This window comes from Protobothrops mucrosquamatus, unplaced genomic scaffold (assembly GCF_001527695.2).
Source record: "Protobothrops mucrosquamatus isolate PMUCROS unplaced genomic scaffold, P.Mucros_1.0 scaffold51, whole genome shotgun sequence".
NCBI classification, from domain to species: Eukaryota; Metazoa; Chordata; class Lepidosauria; order Squamata; family Viperidae; genus Protobothrops; species Protobothrops mucrosquamatus.
Window position 1 is genome coordinate 1,411,935 of NW_015386432.1, and position 19,486 is coordinate 1,431,420.

The following is a 19,486-nucleotide window of genomic DNA, read 5'->3' on the forward strand; positions in this document are numbered from 1 at the left end:
TAGCCTATGACATTTCATAAACTTAGTGATTTACAACCATTAACTATAGATATTGCAAAGATACCATCCAATTTAGGTTTATATGCTATCTTTTTTATAGAAAATTGACATAACTAGATGTCCACAGGTCTAGGTATATTACATCAATCAATACCTACAATACATCTTCGTTTTTGTTGAGCACCCAAACAGCTAACCCAGGGGTGTCAAACTGCCAGCCCACAGGACGTACGCATCATCTGGAAGCCGTGCCCACCCCATTGCCAATGGCAAAACCGTCCCGATACATTGCGTGATGTCACATGACGTCGCGAGTTTGACATGTCTGAGCTAACCTAACCACGTTGGAAATGGAAACAACACATCCTATCAATATAAAAAAACATTGCAGGTTAGGCTGTTCTTCCAGGCTTTGGGTTAGAATGACAGTCGAAAGCCCTTTGGTTCTTGGTTCTGCCTTCTGGTCTACTTTTTTTTCATTGTTAAGTTGCCCAGAGACCCTGTCGTGTCAGGTGAAAATAAAATGACTCCATTCAAAATAATGAATACAGGTAGTCCTCGACTTACGACAATTGAGCCCAAAATTGATGCTGCTAAGAGAGAAATTTGTTAAGTGAGTTTTGTCCTATTTTAAGACCTTTCTTGCCACACTTGTTAAGTGAAACACTGCAGTTGTTAAATTAGTTAAATGAATTTGGCTTCCCCAATGACTTTGCTTATCAAAAAGTTGCAAAAGATGATCACATGTCCCCCAGGCACAGCAACTGTCATAAATATGAACCAGTTGTCAAGCATCCAAATATAAATTACATGACCGTCAGGACCAGGCTGCAACTGTCACAAGTGTGAAAACTGGTCATAAGTCACTTTTTTCAGTGCCATTGTAACTTCCGTCACTAAATGAACTGTTGTAAGTCGAGGACTATATCTGTACCTGAATGCATACTTTGGTTATGGGGCAAATGCAGCCATGCATTTTGCCTTTCCCCTATATTATTGTTGTAATTGTTATTATATTTGAAACGAACTAGGATGCCTGCCTCGAAGTTCCGCTTCGCTCATGGGTTCTGTCCCCATTTGGCAGCGCTCATAAACCGCCCTCGCCGGAACTTGAACGGAGTCGGGTTTTTCCGTAACACATCGTGAACCGCGAAATCACTCGAGTGCCTTCGTCGTGGCCACCCTTTCCCCCCCACCCTCCGTTTAGCATTCCCGAGCATATTCGGCGATTCCCGGAAAACCTCGTATCTTCTCCTCTTCGGACATTTCCGTAGAGGACTGCGGCGCTTTCCCTTTCTTAGAAGCGCCGGTGAGGTGCATTGTGGGAGATCGCAGTGGATCCTGGGGCGGAGGAAGGAGGAGAATTCCCCCGTCTTAGAGTCAGGCCGCCGCCGCCATCTTGTCTTACTGTCGCCGCCGGGCCTTGGGCCTGCTGTGCGAAGGGGCCTGCGAGGTGGACGTGGTGCACCCGGCGGCCCCGCGTGGGATCCTGGAGATCCCTTTGGGGCCGCGCTGAGGACCGCCGCACCGGCGTTTGCTGAGGCGCTCGGGATGGGCCGCTCCCGCTCGCGGAGCTCGTCCCACTCCAAGCGCGTCAAGAGCTCCAAGCACAACAAGAAGAACCGGAGCCGATCTCGGTCCCGTTCGCGGGAGAAAGAGCGGGCCCGCAAGCGCTCCAAGTCGCGGGAGGGCAAACGGAGTCGCCGGCGGGAGTCCCGCTCCAGGTCCCGCTCCAACACTGCGCCCTCCCGCCGCGAGCGAGAGCGCGAGCGGGAGCGCGCCTCCTCCCCGCCCGACCGCATCGACATCTTCGGCCGGACGGTCAGCAAGCGAAGCAGCCTGGACGAGAAGCAGAAGCGGGAGGAGGAGGAAAAAAAGGCCGAGTTCGAGCGGCAGCGGAAAATGTAAGCGGGACCGGCTGGGCGGGAGGCGGGGTGGCTCCTTCTCTCCTGGAGGCTTTGGGATGAACGGGCGGCAATTCCTGAAAGGTTTGCAGGAGGCAGCTGAGCGATGCAGAAATCAACATGCACATCCGCTGTTAAACTGCTGGATTAGGCCTGGGGTGCTGGATAGCAAATTTGAAGGCATAATTGCAACTGCCAGAAAAGGTAAGTGGGGAGGAATGAAAGGATCCGGTTGGACCTGGTTATTGTTTGGATGGGCGACCACAAGGAGATGAACAAAGCTGGGGATTGGAAAAATGTCTTAGTAGGTAAGAGAATGTCAAACCATACTTCCATATTACTGCCTGGAAAAAAAAAAAAACTTGGATCTTATTTGTATGCTCATCAGAAACCGAACGTGACTAAATAAAAATTGTCGCTTTTTTATTACTTCTTGGTACAAGATCATTTCAGCATGGAATCGTTTAATCATTAATATTACAATATTCTCAGGACAATTCTTAGCTATTTTTGACCTGTCTTCTCCCTTTTTCTGAGAGCAATAATCAGTTTTCTAACTGCAAGCTTTGCAGTTCTTTTTTTAAAAAAAAACATGATTCTGATGCTTTCGTAGTAGAGTAAATTTTATTTGGTCACCATGTTAAATGTATTAGTAAAGATAACTGGGGGGAGGGGCCGGAAGTAGGCTGGCTATATTCAACAAGAGTTAGCACCATCTTTCAATTTATGTTTTCAATCTGCTATTATTAAGATTAGCATTATAAAAAGGAAGTTTCAGTTTCCAATCCACAGCTTTCATTTTCATTTATTTTATTTTATTTTATTTGTATTCTACCATAGTCTTGAATATTAACATAATTTTTCCCTGGCTCACTCTTTGTTTTTCATAATCAATTTTGATACTTAGGGAAGCGCACTGGTAATTTTTGTAAAATAGCATTTTCTAATTCCTAATAAACCTTGCTGAGCAGCTTCCATGAATACATTCCAGTGTTCTCTTATTGCTAAAAAATAAATAAGTGTAGTCTGAGCTGTTGTGATGAATGCACCTGTTTTTTTTTAACTTAGTGTAGAAAGGCAAGAGTTTTCTCTGTGTAAACAGTTATGTTGCTTTAGATTATATTTATAATATTGGTTTGTCAGATTCATTTTGACAGAAGGCCTACACCAGTATTGTGATTTGTGTAACATTGCTGTGGGAAGTGCAACACTTGCATTAAAATGTCAGTTTCTATCATAACAATGAGAAGTTTGCACCCTGATTCAAACTGAAATGTGGAATGTCACAGGCTTGAGATGGCCTATTGATACTAAGTCATTAAAATTTTGAGTATTTAACTAGGCATCAGTGGTAACAAAAATTGATTAGCATTTTGATACTGTCAAAATCAGTGTCTGAACATTTGAGATTACAGAGTCAGTTGGTAAAACAAGGTTAAATATCAAAAAGGTGAAGGAAAGCAACTGATGCTTAAAAGGTAGATGAGCAACAACATTACTAGAGTGCCTGCTTTGCTTTTTATTGAGCACAGTATACTTTGAGGTATCAAAATGAATGCAATTCTGTTTTTACAAAGTATCATTTAACTTGGTAATCAATAGAGGAGAATATTTGTAGTCAGGGTTGAAATGAGAGTCCTTGGTGCTTTCTGACTTTGTTTTCTTGCAGACGTTTCATTACCCAAACTAGGTAACATCAGTGCTAGTAGGGAGTGGGATCAAAGAGCACCAAGGAGCCCTAACTAGATATTTAATATGCTTCATTAAAATCTGAGGAATTTATGCTCCAGTCTAAATTTTGGTTTTATGACATGGTAAAAATTAGGAATATAAATTACATCAGTAAAATATTCCTGTCTATAGCATCTACTATGTGTTCAAAAGAATTTATTCTAATATATAACAACGTTAACAAAAGACATAAATTGCTGGTCTGGCTCATGATGGGTTGATTGTTTTATTCAAGATTTAAAAAAACATTTTAATTAATTTTTGCATTATATATGCATTTTGTCCAGCTGAATAATTGATGACTACCTTATTGTTTGATAATAATGCTTTGATAACACATTTCACTGCTTGAATGAGTTCTCTGATGAATTGTCATGAAGTGCTAGATTTTAAAACTTGAGTTCTATATTATAACCCAGGAGATGTAATTTATCTCTGTGAAACGTATTCTTCCATTCCATTATTCTTGCATTAGGCCTCTGAAGACAGTGCATATTTTTGGTATTATAAAATATCCGTCATGGTCTTTTGGCTTTGATAAATTTTAATAATAAATATGCTTATAAATTGTAAGGTGCTTGGTCCATCTAAAGATTTATGCAATTGCATTTGGAAAGCAATGCTTTGAATCTCATATTTCTCCTATAAATATTTTCGTTCCTAAAATTCTTCCCTACTTTTTTCTTATATAAACACTCAACACTTGCCGTATTACAGTGTGTAAGCATGATGTATGCAAGAGGCTATTCCTGAAGTGTGGTGTAGAATTTAATTTTCTTGACATTTGAAACTGTATATTTCTGTCCCTGTAGTCGGCAACAAGAAATAGAAGAGAAACTTATTGAAGAAGAGACCGCCAGAAGAGTGGAGGAGCTTGTAGCAAAGCGAGTGGAGGAAGAACTGGAGAAGCGGAAAGATGAAATTGAGCGGGAAGTTCTCCGCAGGGTGGAGGAGGCTAAGCGCATCATGGAAAAACAGTTGCTCGAAGAACTCGAGCGACAGCGACAAGCTGAACTTGCTGCACAAAAGGCCAGAGAGGTAACGCTCGGTCGTTTGGAAAGTAGAGACAGTCCATGGCAAAACTTTCAGTGTTGGGTTGTGCCTCCTGTTACGTTGAGAAGGAGATGGAATACAGCAAATCTAATTCCTTTCTTGTGTAAACTTGCATTGCTGCGAAACCTAATTTCTAACTTATTCAGAGGAGCTAACTGATACCTCAAACATTCTTCCAAAACCTGTGAAAGGATACTTGAATTTTAATGGAACCGGCCTACTTATTTGAGACTTGTTTGAAACTTTTGCCATGGCTGCAGGATATATCCACAGTTCTTTCTTAACTGGGGGAATGGGTTGAACAATCTGTGACTATGTATCCTTCATTTGTTTTGTTTTATTTAGACTGTAAGAGGCTTTATGCCTTCAGTCAGCAAGAAAAAAAACAACAACAGCAGGGTCCATCATTGAGCTGCAATGCCTTATCTTAAAGAAAGAGTTTTTCTTGTTTTTCCTCTAAGGCAGTCATGCATTCCTCTTGACTACACAGTGGAGTAACTCTGGAACTGTGGTCCCATTCACTTTCACAAAAGGCCTATGCCAAATTCGTGAGATCCATTTTTTTACCAGTGCTACTAACAACAACTTCTTTTTCTCTAGACTAGAGAGTTGTAAAAGAGCAGGTTGTCCTTGTCTGAAGTTGAGCTAAACATGTGACTTCTTCTGTCAGCAGCTGGAGCAGAAGCTGAAAATGTCTTTCTGTGAGACAGTAATTTGCTACTGGAGGTTTTAATGCTTGTCAGCACTAATCACTCCAGGATCCCCAAATTTTAAAGTTCTTTTTAAACTTTCTTAAAAGTAGTGCTGAGTTAGACCACACTCTCCATATTTTCCTGCATTATGATTTGATTAGTTGCTTTTAATCAATTTAGTTGATAATAGGAAAGAGTTTAATAAGATACATTTTAATATAATACAATATGTTTAAAATTTTTAAAAAATGCATGTAATGGAAATTCATTTTAATTCTACAAATCAAGAGTTTGGCTTTACATAAATGCTGAATTATAAAAGATTACAAATCTTTTTGAAAATCTATAATGGATTTTGGCTGAAATCATGGATCCTCACCATTCTAAGAGCAGATTAAATAGTAGTCATTGAGTGATCACATTAGGACTTTTACTGTGGAGCATAATCTTGAATTCCTGGAGTGAAGGGTGCAAACCTGTAGCTGGTTACTAGACATAGCAAGAAATATTTCTTCAAATACTTGCTTTGTTCTTATTAAACTATATTTTTGTGCAGACCTCAGGCTGTTTACAAAACCTGCCAAATATAAAATAACCTGAATATTTATTATGTTATTGAAATTACTCTTGCAATCTTTTTGCTTATGAGTTACATAACAAAGTTTCTTTAAACTTTTATAAAAAGAAACCTCGATTTGATTTCTATATCATACTTTCAATGAACTCCTGAATACCAGTTTAAATGGTAGAAGGACAGTTTAATACTGTCTTTAAACTTGTCACACTATAGGATGTTCAGTCCATTTGCCCACAAAGGAAACCCATAGTTCTACAGAATATGGATAACCATTTGTACTTTTTGCTAACAGTAAATGTATTTTTTCTTATTAATTGTTTGCTTAGGAATGTTTTACATATTTTTTGTTCCTTCTTACCGTAAACATCTGCATTCTTCAGCTCAGCCTTCCTTGTATGTTGTTTCTTTATAAATGGTTGAGCTGCTGATGCAGGCATTGCCAAGCTAACAGTACAAATCATTTTAAAGAGGAAGCTGGCGCGTATGGCAGCCGAGGAGCACACTCTGCAGGACACTGGACAAGACAGTAAATATTCAACTTTTAATGCTGATTAAAGGAGTATAGGTAAAGAATGCGTAGGTATACATAATTGGTGAGACAAACTATTCACTTTATTTATATTTTATATATTACTCTTTTAATTTGGTAAATGCTATCCAGTTTTGTAGTTGTCCTTGTTGATTTGTGTGATATTAAAATGCTAGTAATAATTGGCTAGGATTCTCTTGATTATGGAGGGTTTAGTTGGTTGCTGTTTGGATTGGGAGGGATGATTTAAATTTAGAGCTAGAGACCAATTAGTGGTTGCACAGTTTGCTGTTTGAAAGACAAGAGGGTGGCTATAAAGCTGTCCCTGTTAAGTCAGTGTACAGAAGGAATTTCTAGGAAGACTAGTGCAGATGGCTAAGTGAGTATTTTACTTTTCTAACATCTTACCCTATCCTCCCGTTTAGGAGGAAGAGCGTGCAAAGCGTGAGGAACTTGAACGAATACTAGAAGAGAATAACAGAAAAATTGCAGAAGCACAAGCTAAATTGGTAAGTAAATTTTACTATAATTGAGAGAAAAAGCAGTAAATCCTGGGGGGGGGTGTCAAGTAGGATTACTGAACATAAATTACAGGTTAACATTTGCATAATGTCACCGATTCTTAGGCCCACCATTTGATTGAAAAATGTTTATCTCTTTGTTAGGAGGTAGTCATAATCTCTTTCTTCTCACTCCCTGAAATCTGGTCTAGAAATATTGGGAAGCCAACCACTGTACTGGTAGTCTAAATTTATCATCAGTTACAATGCACCCTTCCCCAGAATATCTTACAACCTAGATTTGCACTTCTGATGGCGTGTCTTCCCCCCGGTTACATGGTCGTATTTTGGATGTTAGGCAACTGGCCCACATTTATGGGTCATATGACTGTGATTTAGGACTTTTTTTTGCCAGAAACTGACATTTCCAGCAAAAATTGCTCACTGGGGACAATGGGTTCACTTAATGACAGCTAAAACAATGTAAAATTGGGTCGGTATGTGTGCCTCGACTTAATGACTGTCATGCCACGTGATGGAAATTCTGAGCTTCATTACAATCATAAGTCAAGGACCACCTATACCAGTGATGGCAAACCTTTTAGAGACTGAGTGCCCAAACTGCAACCCAAAGCCCACTTATGCATCGTCGGGTGCCGAGTGGGTATGGCCCATTGGCTGTGTGTGGCCAATTGGGTGGGTGTGGCTGCGGTGGTAACGGCAGACTGGGTGGGACTAAAAAGTTCAATCAATCAATTCCAACTTTGCAAGATCTTTTTTTTCTCCATGAGAAGTTGAAATTGACTGATTGATTGAACCTTTTTTTTTTTTTTGCACATGGCAGCGGAAGCCTAAAGCGAAAAGGTTTTATAAAACCCAGCTGAAGGCCTAGGACTGGGGCGACGGCGCGTGTGCCCACAGAGAGGGCTCTGAGTGCCGCCTCTGGCACTGGTGCCATAGGTTCGCCACCACTGACCTATACAGAAGTAAAAGTGGTCAACCTGAGATATTGCCAAGCCCCAAGCTTTCGTATTGACACCTTAAATCTATAAATGTTATCAAATTGTTAATATAATAAGAGAGCATTATTAAATATGGGATTTGAGAATGCTTGCATGGTTTTTTAATTTAATATCATTAAATGAAAATGAATTCAAATTTTGTTCTAGTCTCACCCAGTGTTTCTTAAAATCAGAATCTCATGTGCAGTGTTTGAAACGCAAAAGCTTTTGCCGCTCTGTATTTATTTTCCCCCATTGTTACAAAAACATGACTGCAACGTTTGGATTCACTTTTCTCCTTCCCTAGGGCTTCTTCCTGGAAACCCTAGGCTATTTTTTATAGAAGCTGTAAAACCTGAAAGACAAATATTGAATAAAGTAATTCTTAACTTTCATGCTAGAATTATTAAGTCCTAGTTTTTAATTTGCATTAGCAACTGTATCTCAGATCAGATTATACTTGACCCTGTGGGTTGAATTCATAAATTAGGGATATAGGAGAGATTCTCCAATGTACAAATTAATTCTAGATGGATTGGTTAAAACTGATCTTTTAACATCATTGTGGTCCTACATCATTTTAGATAGCCAACTGTTTTTGGTGATTTTAAGCTTCAAGCATCTTGGGTCAACATTTCTCAGCTACTTTTGATCTTATAATTCTAAATAGTTTTCCTAACTTTCTATTGAAACATTATTTAATCTTGCTTGCTTCTCTCAGCCTCTTTGTTTTGATTCTTGTTTTTATTCTGTGTCCTGTAAATCATCACTTGCAAGTATTTTTTTTAATGAAATTGTGATAGGAAACAATATGAAAATGGCTTATTTTCTTTGAGTAATTCAAGACAGTTTACGGGTGTTGCATGGATTTACATCGTTTTCCCCTAATGCTAAAGAATGGAATAGCAGTCAGCTGTTCTCAACAAAGATATGCTAGTACCATATATGTAATGTTATGTAAGGTATATAAAATGTAATCTAAACTCTGTTGTTTTCTGCTTACAGGCTGAAGAACAATTGAAAATTGTAGAAGAACAAAGAAAAATTCACGAAGAGAGGATGAAACTAGAACAAGAAAGACAACGTCAACAAAAGGAAGAACAAAAAATGATCCTAGGCAAGGGAAAAACTAGGCCAAAACTGTCCTTCTCACTAAAGACTCAGGATTAAATTTCAGCTCCGAACTCTTAATGAAAATTGGGAAAAAAAATCTTTGTATAGTAGCTTCATGTTGAAGTGGGTTTTTTTTAATTTTCTTTGGTGATTTTTTTTTCTTTTTGGACATCTGAAAAGTTAGCTTGTTCTAATAGGGGCTGTGCTCTGCATCTCTTATTTTAACGTCTGTTAAGTTAAATCCTTATCAGATCATTGTCTTAAAGAATAAATTTATTCTTATCTGTTTTGATTCTGTGATAAAGTGGTTTGATGCAGATCAGGTCACTTTATAAATTATGTATGGTCTGATAAGGTTTTTACTACCTGCTGATCTCAGAGATATACTCTGATGCTAACTATTAAAGCTGGTTTTATTTTGCTGACTTTAAAAAAAGTTTGGCAAATATATTGGTAAATTCCCACAGTGTACTGGATCCTCAGTGGTTTGTTATACCAGTGTCTTTTGATACTACTCCACTATTGTGCTTGATGTTCCTGATACAGGTAAGGAAAAAGTTGGTCAGTGTTGCTGGAGATGTGTAAAGGGAGTTCAGTATTGTCTCTACTAGAATTGTTTTTATTCCACTGATAAAACTCAACCAGCATTCCCAATTGTGTAAATAAACCAATTTGCTGAATAAAATAAAATCTTAAATTCATGTGTTTTAAGTAAATTTTTTAGTGCATGTATATTTTATGCTAATAAAACTTATTTTCCCCAAATCAGGCACACATTGGAATTAAGTTCACCAACATTTTTCATACTTTCAGAGCCAAGATTGCACTACAGGTTGAAATTATTGTCCTGTTAAGTGGCTTTTGCTGGCTTAATGATGGTTTTTACACTGATGGGGCACTTGTTTCAACTATGGATTTGCTGTCTTTTTGGCAAGGATCTTGATAGTTAGATCTTATTTCCTTACATAATAAAATTGTGGACTTCATATTTGGCTCAGTTTCAAAACGAATTGCCATGGAGCGTTATGGAGTTCTGTTTGAGGACAGCTTTGGTCTTATAATTAGTTTGATAGGTTTCGGATCCCCAGCCTGAACATGATGGGCAAGTAAAACTGGCCACATAGTTTAAAAAACGGGCATCAAACTCACTGTGTCATGTCACGTGCCGCGACAGATCACGACTTTTTTTGCATTGCTGGGGTGGGCGTGGCCTCCGCATGATGCAACTGGCCTACGGGCCGGCAGTTTGACACCCCTGGTTTAAAATAATCTATTAAGCGTACTCCATTTTTAAGATCCTGTAATCCATTAATTTGGCATTGTGTTCCTGAAAATATTCACAAGCACTTTTGGGCACAACAGTTCATTACAGTAATTTTGTAACTTTTTTTTGCCAATGTTGTAAGATTAAATGAAGATTAAGTTTGCAAGTAATTGCTAGTCGTTCTAGATGCAACACTTGCAAGCTGATTGTTTTCGACAGTTCCCTGAATTCTTTTTCACATGTAGGTTGAACCTTGTCATGTACTATTTCTTCTAGAATTGCAGCATCCTTAGTTAATGTTCTTATTCCAGTATTTAAATCAAAATATCAACAACAATGGTACCCATTCAGTTTTGTTTTTATGTAACATCAATTGTATCAAGTTTCCAGTATGTGGCACACATTGAGCAGACTCCTGTTTTGCTTGCACAAAGTACGGAATGATAGATCATGAAATATACAGTCGAACAATCGGTATCTCTGAGAATGTTTTTAATAAATTAATATTGCTGTGACCTTTGTGCTGTTCTTAATTTAATCAGACTAAAATAAAGTAATAATGCCTGGGAGTTTCAGATTATTTCAAATCTCATTAGATTTTTTTAAAATTAATTGCTCTGATGCGGTAACTAGAAGCATTCCTTTAGAAGAGACAGTTTGAAATTATGGCCATCTAAGTGTAGTTGGCATTTTCAAATCTCGATCTCAGATATAAGCATACAGCTTATATCAAATAAACTGTTATATCAAATGAATTGGATCCAAGTTTGCTTTTGCCAAAGCACAAAGCATGAAGTGTAGAGGGGTGGTTTATCAATTCCCCCCCCCCCATTACATCCATGTGCATCTTGTACATATTCAGATGATTCTGGAACCTGGATCAAATTTTCACAGGTCAAGGCAATCTCAAAGAAGGAATCAATTAGGGATCAATCATCAACCCTAAGTCAAAAGTCTTTCTGGAAAGCATGATGTGGATTGAAGTATTTTTATTAATTTTGAAAGTGGTGTCTTCTTATTTATAAGAGTCTAGTTTTTCATTTAGGAAGTGCACTTTTTAATATACATTTGCCTTATAATTGTAGTAGTATATCCAGTTATGCAATAATGTCTCTGAGGAAGTTTTTTGCCTGTTTTGCTTTGCTAAGACTTCCGCTGTTTTATTTGCCCTAAAAATCCCATCACTAAAAATGAGCGCAGTTTATTATCAGATGTTAGTAAGATCTTGAATGCTCTGGGTTGTGCTTGACCTTGAGAAGAAAGGCTTGGTGTTGCTGATGCCAGCATACAGGCTGTCAAAAAGAAAAATACTGCATACTATTTATTCTATCTGGGGCCACCTTTGATAAGTGCCTTAAAATTGATGCAAATGGAAAGTTGCTAGTAGATGAAAGCTGCCAGGAAAATATAGCGCCAGTTGTGGGAATGCTGATTAGCTTCCAGTAAGGTCTTTGTGAATAGAACTGACCTGGTGCATTCATTCCAGATGGAAATGTGGAAAGTACCACAATATTTTGGAGGAAGATGTACATGCTATCTTACCTTGGAGATCTGAATGGTGCCTTCCCTGATGGTATTCAGAAGGACCATTGGAACGGTTCTTTCACAACCCCCTAATAAAAATGTTATTACTTGGCTTTTAAAGAGTTGAAATATCATCACTTATATAGATGCTGGAGTTAAGTTGTAATGTGGAGTTGGTTATAATTTTTATGAAGGTTTTTTTTAATTCATGGGGTCTTTGTAGTGTTGGCAATACAGAATATGGATATTATAAATAAATGCTAAGTTGTAAAATAAAATGGATACTTGTTAAAAAAGGGAACAAGAACTGGAAATAGTAATAGTAATGAACAAAACTTCACCACAGCGGCTCTCTCTGTGTATACGTGTATACACATACATTACATACACATACAAATGCTGCTGTTGTGAAAGTTTTCCAGTTCTGGCTCCCTTTTTTAACAAGTATCCATTTTATTTTACAACTTTTATTTCCTACAACCATGTGGGTCTTAGTTGTAGGAAACAATCCTGAACTGATTGGGAATTTAATCACTTCTGCTAATAAGCACGCGTGTGCTACTCAGCCTAAAAGCTGTAACTCAGCACAAATATTTTAACGGAAACCACCTTTAGCAATGCCCCAAATAAAATATGTGAAAAATAAATTAATACATCTTGATCAAACGGGAACAAAAAGCTTAGATGTCCCCAATTTTTCCTGTAGTTCCTTAAAATACTCCATAAGAACAGCCTCTCTAAGCCTGCCGAAGTATAACTGGTGTTTCCAGCTATACTGCAAAAGCAGCAGTGAAGAAACGGGGCCAACAGGCTGAGCTTGAGGTATAACGTGCTCAAGTGTGATTCATTCAGAATTACGTTTTGTAACTGGCTGTCTAATAAAACCATATCTTCATAGACAAGGAGAAGTTCCATTCTGTGATTAATATTCGTCACTAGGTGTACATAACAAGCATGTTGCTTGCTTCCAAAGTTTTCCTGCTACCAGGAAAGATGGTGTTGATTTAACTTTCAGTTAGGTTGCCGAATCTCTGAAACTTAAGTCATTCTGATTCCCATTTTTATTGCAGATTCACTAAATCTCTTATGTTTTCTTCCATATACAAGGGGACAACTTCAGTTTTGCACTAAAGCAAGCTGTTCAGAATTTACCCACATCTCATCCTGTTTATACATGTAACAAAAATGTCTAATTTTGGTCTTGCTTGCTAGGCCCAAAATGTCAAATTTGGAAATTGTAACGTTTTTATTACTCGATTTAGACTCTTTTTTGTTTAATATGGTGTCAACTGCCGATTTTTATTTTTATTTTTTCAAAAATGCTCAGCATAAGGAACAGGCTGTCTATAACTAGAAGAGGAAAGGGTTACAGTTACCAGCTTCTGGTGTGGCGTCCTGAGCGATTCCGATTCGAAGTATTGCTGCCTGTGAAGCTTTTGCCCCAACCAACTAAATTTCCTGGAAGGACATTGTCAGGACAGTCACTTTATGGGGAAGAGAGAAAAAAGAAGCGGCTTTTGTCCGGGGGATTATTTTTGTGAGTTTTCTGCTGCTGACCTTTGCTTTATTTCCTTCCTTGCATGTGACTATTCTCAGCAGCTGAGGAAATGGTGACAAAGCTTCAAGTTCAATTTGGAAGGCTTTTTCTTGTGCCTTGCTTGAACTAAAGTCAAGAGGAATATAATTCTTTAGTTGGGGTTTAACTCCATGCTTTTAAGTTCATCCTGGCAAAACTGAAGCTGTCTGATGAAAAGATGGAATTCTTTGCATCTCTGGAGCCAGTCCAAATGCAACTTGATTCCTAGAGTAATTCCATTTTAGGTTCGGCCAAGACTTTCTGGTTAAGAGCCCAGTGCCAGCAAGAATTCCTGGAAGCTAGATCCTGGGGACAATCCCTTGGAAGTCAAACCAAATCATCCCTGTCTGCAATCCAAGGCCTGTTTACCTACTGTCCAGACACAAACGGTTTTATTGTCACCAAGGCAGAGATTTTATTTCCAATGTAAACCACAAGAGACTTTCAAAGATCCAGAAGGTTGAATATATCCAAACGGGGAGGGGGAAACACCCCCCTCCGCAAAACGGTGCTTTTTCCCTTAGGACGAGACCTTCCTCTCTCCTTAAAAAGGGGGATCTGCCCTGAGCTAATTGCCCCCTTTGTTCCCAGAGGGAGTAGTTTTGCAAAGAAGAAAAAGCTGGTTGCCACTCACAAGTCGATTTGTTCAAAACCGGCTTCCTCTTTTTATACTCCTCAATCCGGCTGGATCTCAAACCGGCTTCCTCTTTTTATACTCCTCAATCCGGCTGGATCTCGTCAGATCTTTTTTTTTGTTGTACCGTAAAACCGTGGCGAGGGAGACGAGCGTTCGAGAGCGCGCACGAAGCTTCCCCAACCTCGAAGCGAAATTAAAGTCCAAAGTTGGAGGCTTCGCACCTCTCCATTTCGCTGCTGCTCCTTTGTCGGTTCTCTTCCTCTCCCACCCACCCACCCACCCCACGCGGGCCTCGCGTGGCGGGCTCGATCCCTTCGCTGGCTTCTAGGCTAGACAAATCAGAGTAATTCTTGCCGGTAGCCCGGGCCTCCTTATCCCGAAAGGAGATGGAGAATCAATCACCAGTTCCCGGTTCAGGCAGCCGCAGCGGTAGGCCCCTCTCGCCAGAACAGAGCTTTAGGCAATCCACGCCGTCGCCCATTTCTTTGGCAATAAGCCCTAGTGATGAGCCAGACTTGGTCCTGCAAAAATCTGCTCGGGGGATTGTAGTCAGGACCTTAAAAAAAAAACACACAACAACACCAGTTGCTTAGGGCTACTAGAGTGAGGCTGTATAAATCCGGACGATCCCCCCAACCCTTCCCCCCCCCACCCCAGGAAGAAAGGGTTAGAGATGCCTGTACGTTTCCGCTGCCATCTAGTGGTCGACCGGATTTTTGACAGCCCAGATCTGGTAACTCTAATCTTCCGTTTCCCTTGTTTCTGATCGAGGCGCTTTGAAATGTGCAAACCTTAAGAGTTCATTTGTGCTGTGGCTGAGGAAGGGGGGGACGTCCGAAAAAGAAGCGAAGTGGCCAAGGAAGTGATTCCGTCCGTCTCAAGCTTTCTCTCACACGCCGTTCAGCAGCCAGGCCCCGGCAGCCGCACCCAGATCTATTCAAAGGAAGATTTAGCGAAAGAGCGCCGAAATCGTGAAAGAAGAGAGTCCGGAGTTTGGGAAGACCAGCCCCATCCAACCCTCCTTTTTTAAAATGCTTTTCCTAGGCATCTTCTAGGGCGCCTTACCTGGGAACGTCGGGCCGTCCCTTGCTGCAACTGTCGAGGACTTCGGCCGGGGCTCCCTGAGCGGGTTGGGCCAAAAGCCGATCCTCTGCACGGTTCCTCGGGAGAAGCCACCTCCAGACGTCCAAGCAGCTGCGGAGCGAGTCTTCCAAGAACCGCCACCCTGATCCCGGATCGCTGAGTACACACCTGCCCTCCTGAGCAGAGCTCCTGGGCACCGCTGGGCACCGCTGCTCCACAACGGCCAAAGGACTCCTGGGGCCACCTCGGTATCGGTTGCCCAGCTCAGCAAATTAGATCGGATCCAATAGATCGGGACAGGGAAGGAACGCGGAATTTCCAGGCACCGTCTTCCTGAATGAATAAACGTCAGACAAAGTTGAAATCCTTTAAAAGCATTTTTTTTTTTAATCAATTCTTCCAAATATTCTGGGGAAGTTCTCCTTGGGGCTAAAGTGGTTGGCTTCACTTTGTTCGTTTCCTCCCCCCGTCCCCCCCCCCCATATCCTCAAGGTGGTTATTTCCAGATGTGCTCTTCTCCCAGTTGGCGAAGCCGCTCGAGGTTCTTGTAGGGCTCCCGAGGCGCCTGTCTCAGAAGGGCGCCTCGGATGCCCGACTTTCTTCTCGGATGGGGCTCCGAGCCTCTGGGACGGAGGGCCACTTCTTTTTGGAAAAGGTAACTTGGACTTACCGAAGTTAATACAAAGGTTGTCTACCTTCCCCACACCTTCCCGCTTCTTCTGCTTCTCTTCGCATCTGGGGCTTGGTTTTGCAGCACTGAATTCCGGGGGGGGGGGACACAGAGGATTCTCTCTCTCCCCCCCCGAGAAACTATTTGGGTTGGTCAGGGGCATCGAAGCAGTCCACTTCGAGGAAGTCAATTTTGTGCGAGTGTCCCAGGAAAGAGCAGATTCCAGCCACTCCATTTCGGTGTCTGCGGGAGACGGTGCCATACCTGGAGCTGCGAAATCGGAGTCACTCGGTTTTGCAAGTGGGACTTTCACTCGGCTCTTTTTTTTTTTTTTTTAAAGAATTTCCTCCTCTAAATAAACGAGTAAAAATCCCAGAAATTTAAACCCAGTTTTCTCCTGAAATTATTAATCCGCTCCGGTTGTGATGATTTCCTGGTATCATTTTATTTAAGCGCAACAACGCTAAGTTTTAATGATGGGAGGAGAATAAAATTCTGCGTAAATTTGACATTTATTTTCTAGCCGCTTTGTTCCCTGTGGTTAAGCCAATATTTAAAAGTGTTTTCTGCTTCTCAGTCCGAAAGAATTAATTCCTTTTTTACGTCATTGTATTTATTTTTAAATAGGTATTTTTCGAACAAAGCTCTAAATGTCTAATCATATACTTGAGGTATCACATATTCTTCTAATATCGGCGCAAAATTATTTTTATGACTTATCTTTCTTGAAATCCACATCATTTTAGATAATTTCGAATTCCTACCTTTCCACTACTCAAACCTTCAATTAAAACGTTTATAATTCATAACATATGGGCTAGATCTAGTTTTAGCCAGATTTTAATTTGCGTTCGTTTACTTTGGCTACCTGCCGATTAGACAGTTCAGATCGAAAGCAGCACATTTCACCCCTAATTCCTAAACGGATTCAATCTCCTAAAAAGCTCCGGTAACAACGACGGTGATTTCAACCACAAAAACAACAAAAGTCCAGTTTGACTTCAAGGCGAAGTTTTCCGAGGATCGCCAACAAAACGAAGGTAAAATAAGCAGCGGGTTTCATAGCGTCCGCTAGTGGGCGCTGTAGCTCTATGATATTACACACAGCCGGCTACAGGCTAAGAACGCAGCGATTGGTTTTTTTTATAAAGCGAGACCTGCCGCGCTAGCGCGTCCTTTTAATTTCAGGACTCGGCTCCAAACTTTGTCGCGGGCCTCCCTTCCAACGAATTCTTGGCCCGTTTGGGCCCGGCAACCGAACCCAACCGCGCCGCCCAGGAAGCCCCCAGTGCCAGGGGTTGGAAGGCCGTCTGCAGAGCGACCCCACGAGCGGGCGCAAGAGAGATACAGAGGCGCTGCGCGGGAGAACTGCGCCTTCAGCTCGAAAGTCAGAATACTTTGCGCCCTCTGAATTTGGGCAAGTCGCAGGATTGCAGCGGCCGAGTTTAACCAGCCTGGCGTCGCAAGCGAGCCACGGGGCAAAGGGTTCAAATGCACCCCTCCTCCCGGCGCGCTCCTTATTGCCAGCAGCAGTTGAGTCCGCGAGGAACTTTCCAGGGCTACGATCTGTCGTCTGTAACTCGAACCTAAAGAGTCGCGGGGTCGCCTGCTTTTCAGGCAGGAGCAATAAGGCGAAGGCGGCAGCAAAGTCGGGGAGTTCCGAAGGACGCTCTTCCCTTTCGTGCTGGCAAGCTGGGCGGGGAACGAGAGCAGCGCCAGACGCTCCTTGCGCCCAATCCTTAAGAGAAACACACCTGCGCCCAGCTGGGGAGAAGCGCTGGCCGCCTCGGCCCCCCAAAGCGGCACCCTCGCGGAGGTGGCTCGGGCTGCAGGACAGGGCGCGTTACCTGTCCCTCCCTCCCTCCCTCCCCCTCTTTTCCCCGCGCCGGCCCCGCCCCTTTCGAAGGTGGGCTCCGCTTCTGGGCGTAAGTGACAGAGGCGCCACCCAACCAGCGCAAGAGTTGCTGGAGAAGGGGGGTGGCTGGGTTTATAATGAGGAGGCAGGGCGCGGGAGCGGCGACTCGGAGCTTCACTCTCTCGTTTGGAGTCTAAGAGGAGACCGCGGCAGGAAGCCCGGCAGCCGGCAAGACGCGGTCGAGCGAGCCTTGAACCAGAGGAGCAAGAGGGCGGCGGCGGGGGAGGGGAAGGGAAGCGGCGGCGGCGGCGGAGAGAGAAAAGGCAGCGGCCGCTCTGTGTGGCCCCGGCGACGAATGTAAAGTCGAGGGCCGCCTGCCTGCCTGGCCTTGCGGTCCGTCTTCGCTTCCTTGCCGTGTCGTCGTCGTCGGCGGTGCGGGCGCTGGGAGCCCGCCGGGGGGCATCTCTGCCTTTGCCGGGCTCGCCCCGCGGAAGAGGGGACAAAAAGCCTTTGGACGCCAGGAATAAGCAGCCTCTTTTCGGCGGCCGGGAGGGCGATGGAACCCCGCGGATCTGCCGCCGGACGGCACCGGCTACCTCGCTTTCTCCGGGTGGATTTATAGAAGGGGCGAAGAAACTGCGGGCGCCGCCGGGGAATTAATTGGGCGTCCTCGCTCGGTTTTTCCTTCGCGCTGAGCCTGGTGGCCGGCGAGGTGGGGAGCAGCTGAGCGCAGCGGCGGCGGCAGTAGAACTGAGCGACGGGCGGTGCTTTTCGTCGTCGTGTTCCCGGGGCCGCTTGCATCTCGCCTTGCATTCTTCCAGCTCGGGATTGCGATTCCATGCCGGCGCCCGTGCGCTCGACGACTTAAGCCAGGAGGGGCGAGCTCGTTGGCTGCCCGGGATTTTGCCTCTGGTTGTGGCTCCTTCGTCGTGTGGGGCGGGGATTGTGGACGTCCCCGTTCTCCCGGGCGCCGCGGAGTTGGCGAACCTTTGGGGCAGGACCCGCCGGCGGCGCCCCCGACCATGGTAGCGCGCCGGGAGGGATCCCCGCTCGGGAGGTGCTGCTGGGGGATCTGGGTGCTTTTGTGCCGGACGGCGCTGGCCAGCTCTCTGGTGCTGGAGCCCATCTACTGGAACTCCTCCAACTCCAAGTAAGTACCCGGGGAGGCTCGCTTCCTCCCCAGCCCCGGCGAAGGCGGGTAAGGGCGAGGGCAGCCTCGCTCTCTAAGGCGGCCAGGCCCTTTAGGCAGGCCGCAACGTTGCCCTCCGAGCGAGCTGCGGAGTGCAAATGGGTCGCAGATCTGGCCAGCCCTCCATCGGAGAGGCCGGCGAATCGGGACTGCCGACTGGAACAAAATGGGGAAGGAGCCGCAGTCGAGTCCTTGACCTTCCTCTCCTAGGTGGGCACTTCGGCGGCTGAGCCTCTCGAGTTGCGGGAAGGTGGGTGGGTGGAGGGGGCTGTCTCGAAGTATCGTGCCGCGATCTTTATTTTGCACGCTTCGCTGCATCGGTGGGAGCGACATTCCGCTGCTTTGGAAGCGAAACGCGGAGCGTCGCTTGACCCGCGACCCGCATGCTGGTCTCGAGGCTTTCCTTGCAAAGAATGGAGCCCAGCGAAAGGCGCTGGGTCGGCATGATTGGTTGGGCGAGGAGGGCGACCAATGACGGGCTGAGGGTCCGAAGCTTTTCTGGCCATGCAGAGTGTTAGTAGCAGGCCTGGTTTGTGGGATTGGCAGAAACGTAGGTCTTTTGTGGGCAGACCTGTCATCCCTTTTCCA

The 19,486-nt window shown here is 43.4% G+C and overlaps 1 protein-coding gene across 1 annotated transcript; it reads left to right on the forward strand.

Moving 5' to 3' along the window:
* Positions 1–1,511: 1,511 nt before the first annotated feature.
* On the forward strand, positions 1,512–10,284 carry ARGLU1 (arginine and glutamate rich 1). The gene is made up of 4 exons (XM_015811825.1): positions 1,512–1,904; positions 4,448–4,673; positions 6,912–6,995; positions 8,993–10,284. Exons 1-4 carry the CDS (start codon positions 1,552–1,554, stop codon positions 9,155–9,157), a joined length of 828 nt encoding a protein of 275 aa, XP_015667311.1. The 5' UTR covers positions 1,512–1,551; the 3' UTR covers positions 9,158–10,284.
* The last annotated feature ends 9,202 nt before the right edge of the window (positions 10,285–19,486 follow it).

Excerpts from the sequence above, each read along its gene's own strand:
- ARGLU1 (XM_015811825.1), top strand. The coding sequence starts at position 1,552 with ATGGGCCGCTCCCGCTCGCGGAGCTCGTCCCACTCCAAGCGCGTCAAG. Across the intron at positions 1,905-4,447 it reads TTCGAGCGGCAGCGGAAAAT|TCGGCAACAAGAAATAGAAG; the intron begins GTAAGCGGGACC and ends CTGTCCCTGTAG. Across the intron at positions 4,674-6,911 it reads CTGCACAAAAGGCCAGAGAG|GAGGAAGAGCGTGCAAAGCG; the intron begins GTAACGCTCGGT and ends CCTCCCGTTTAG.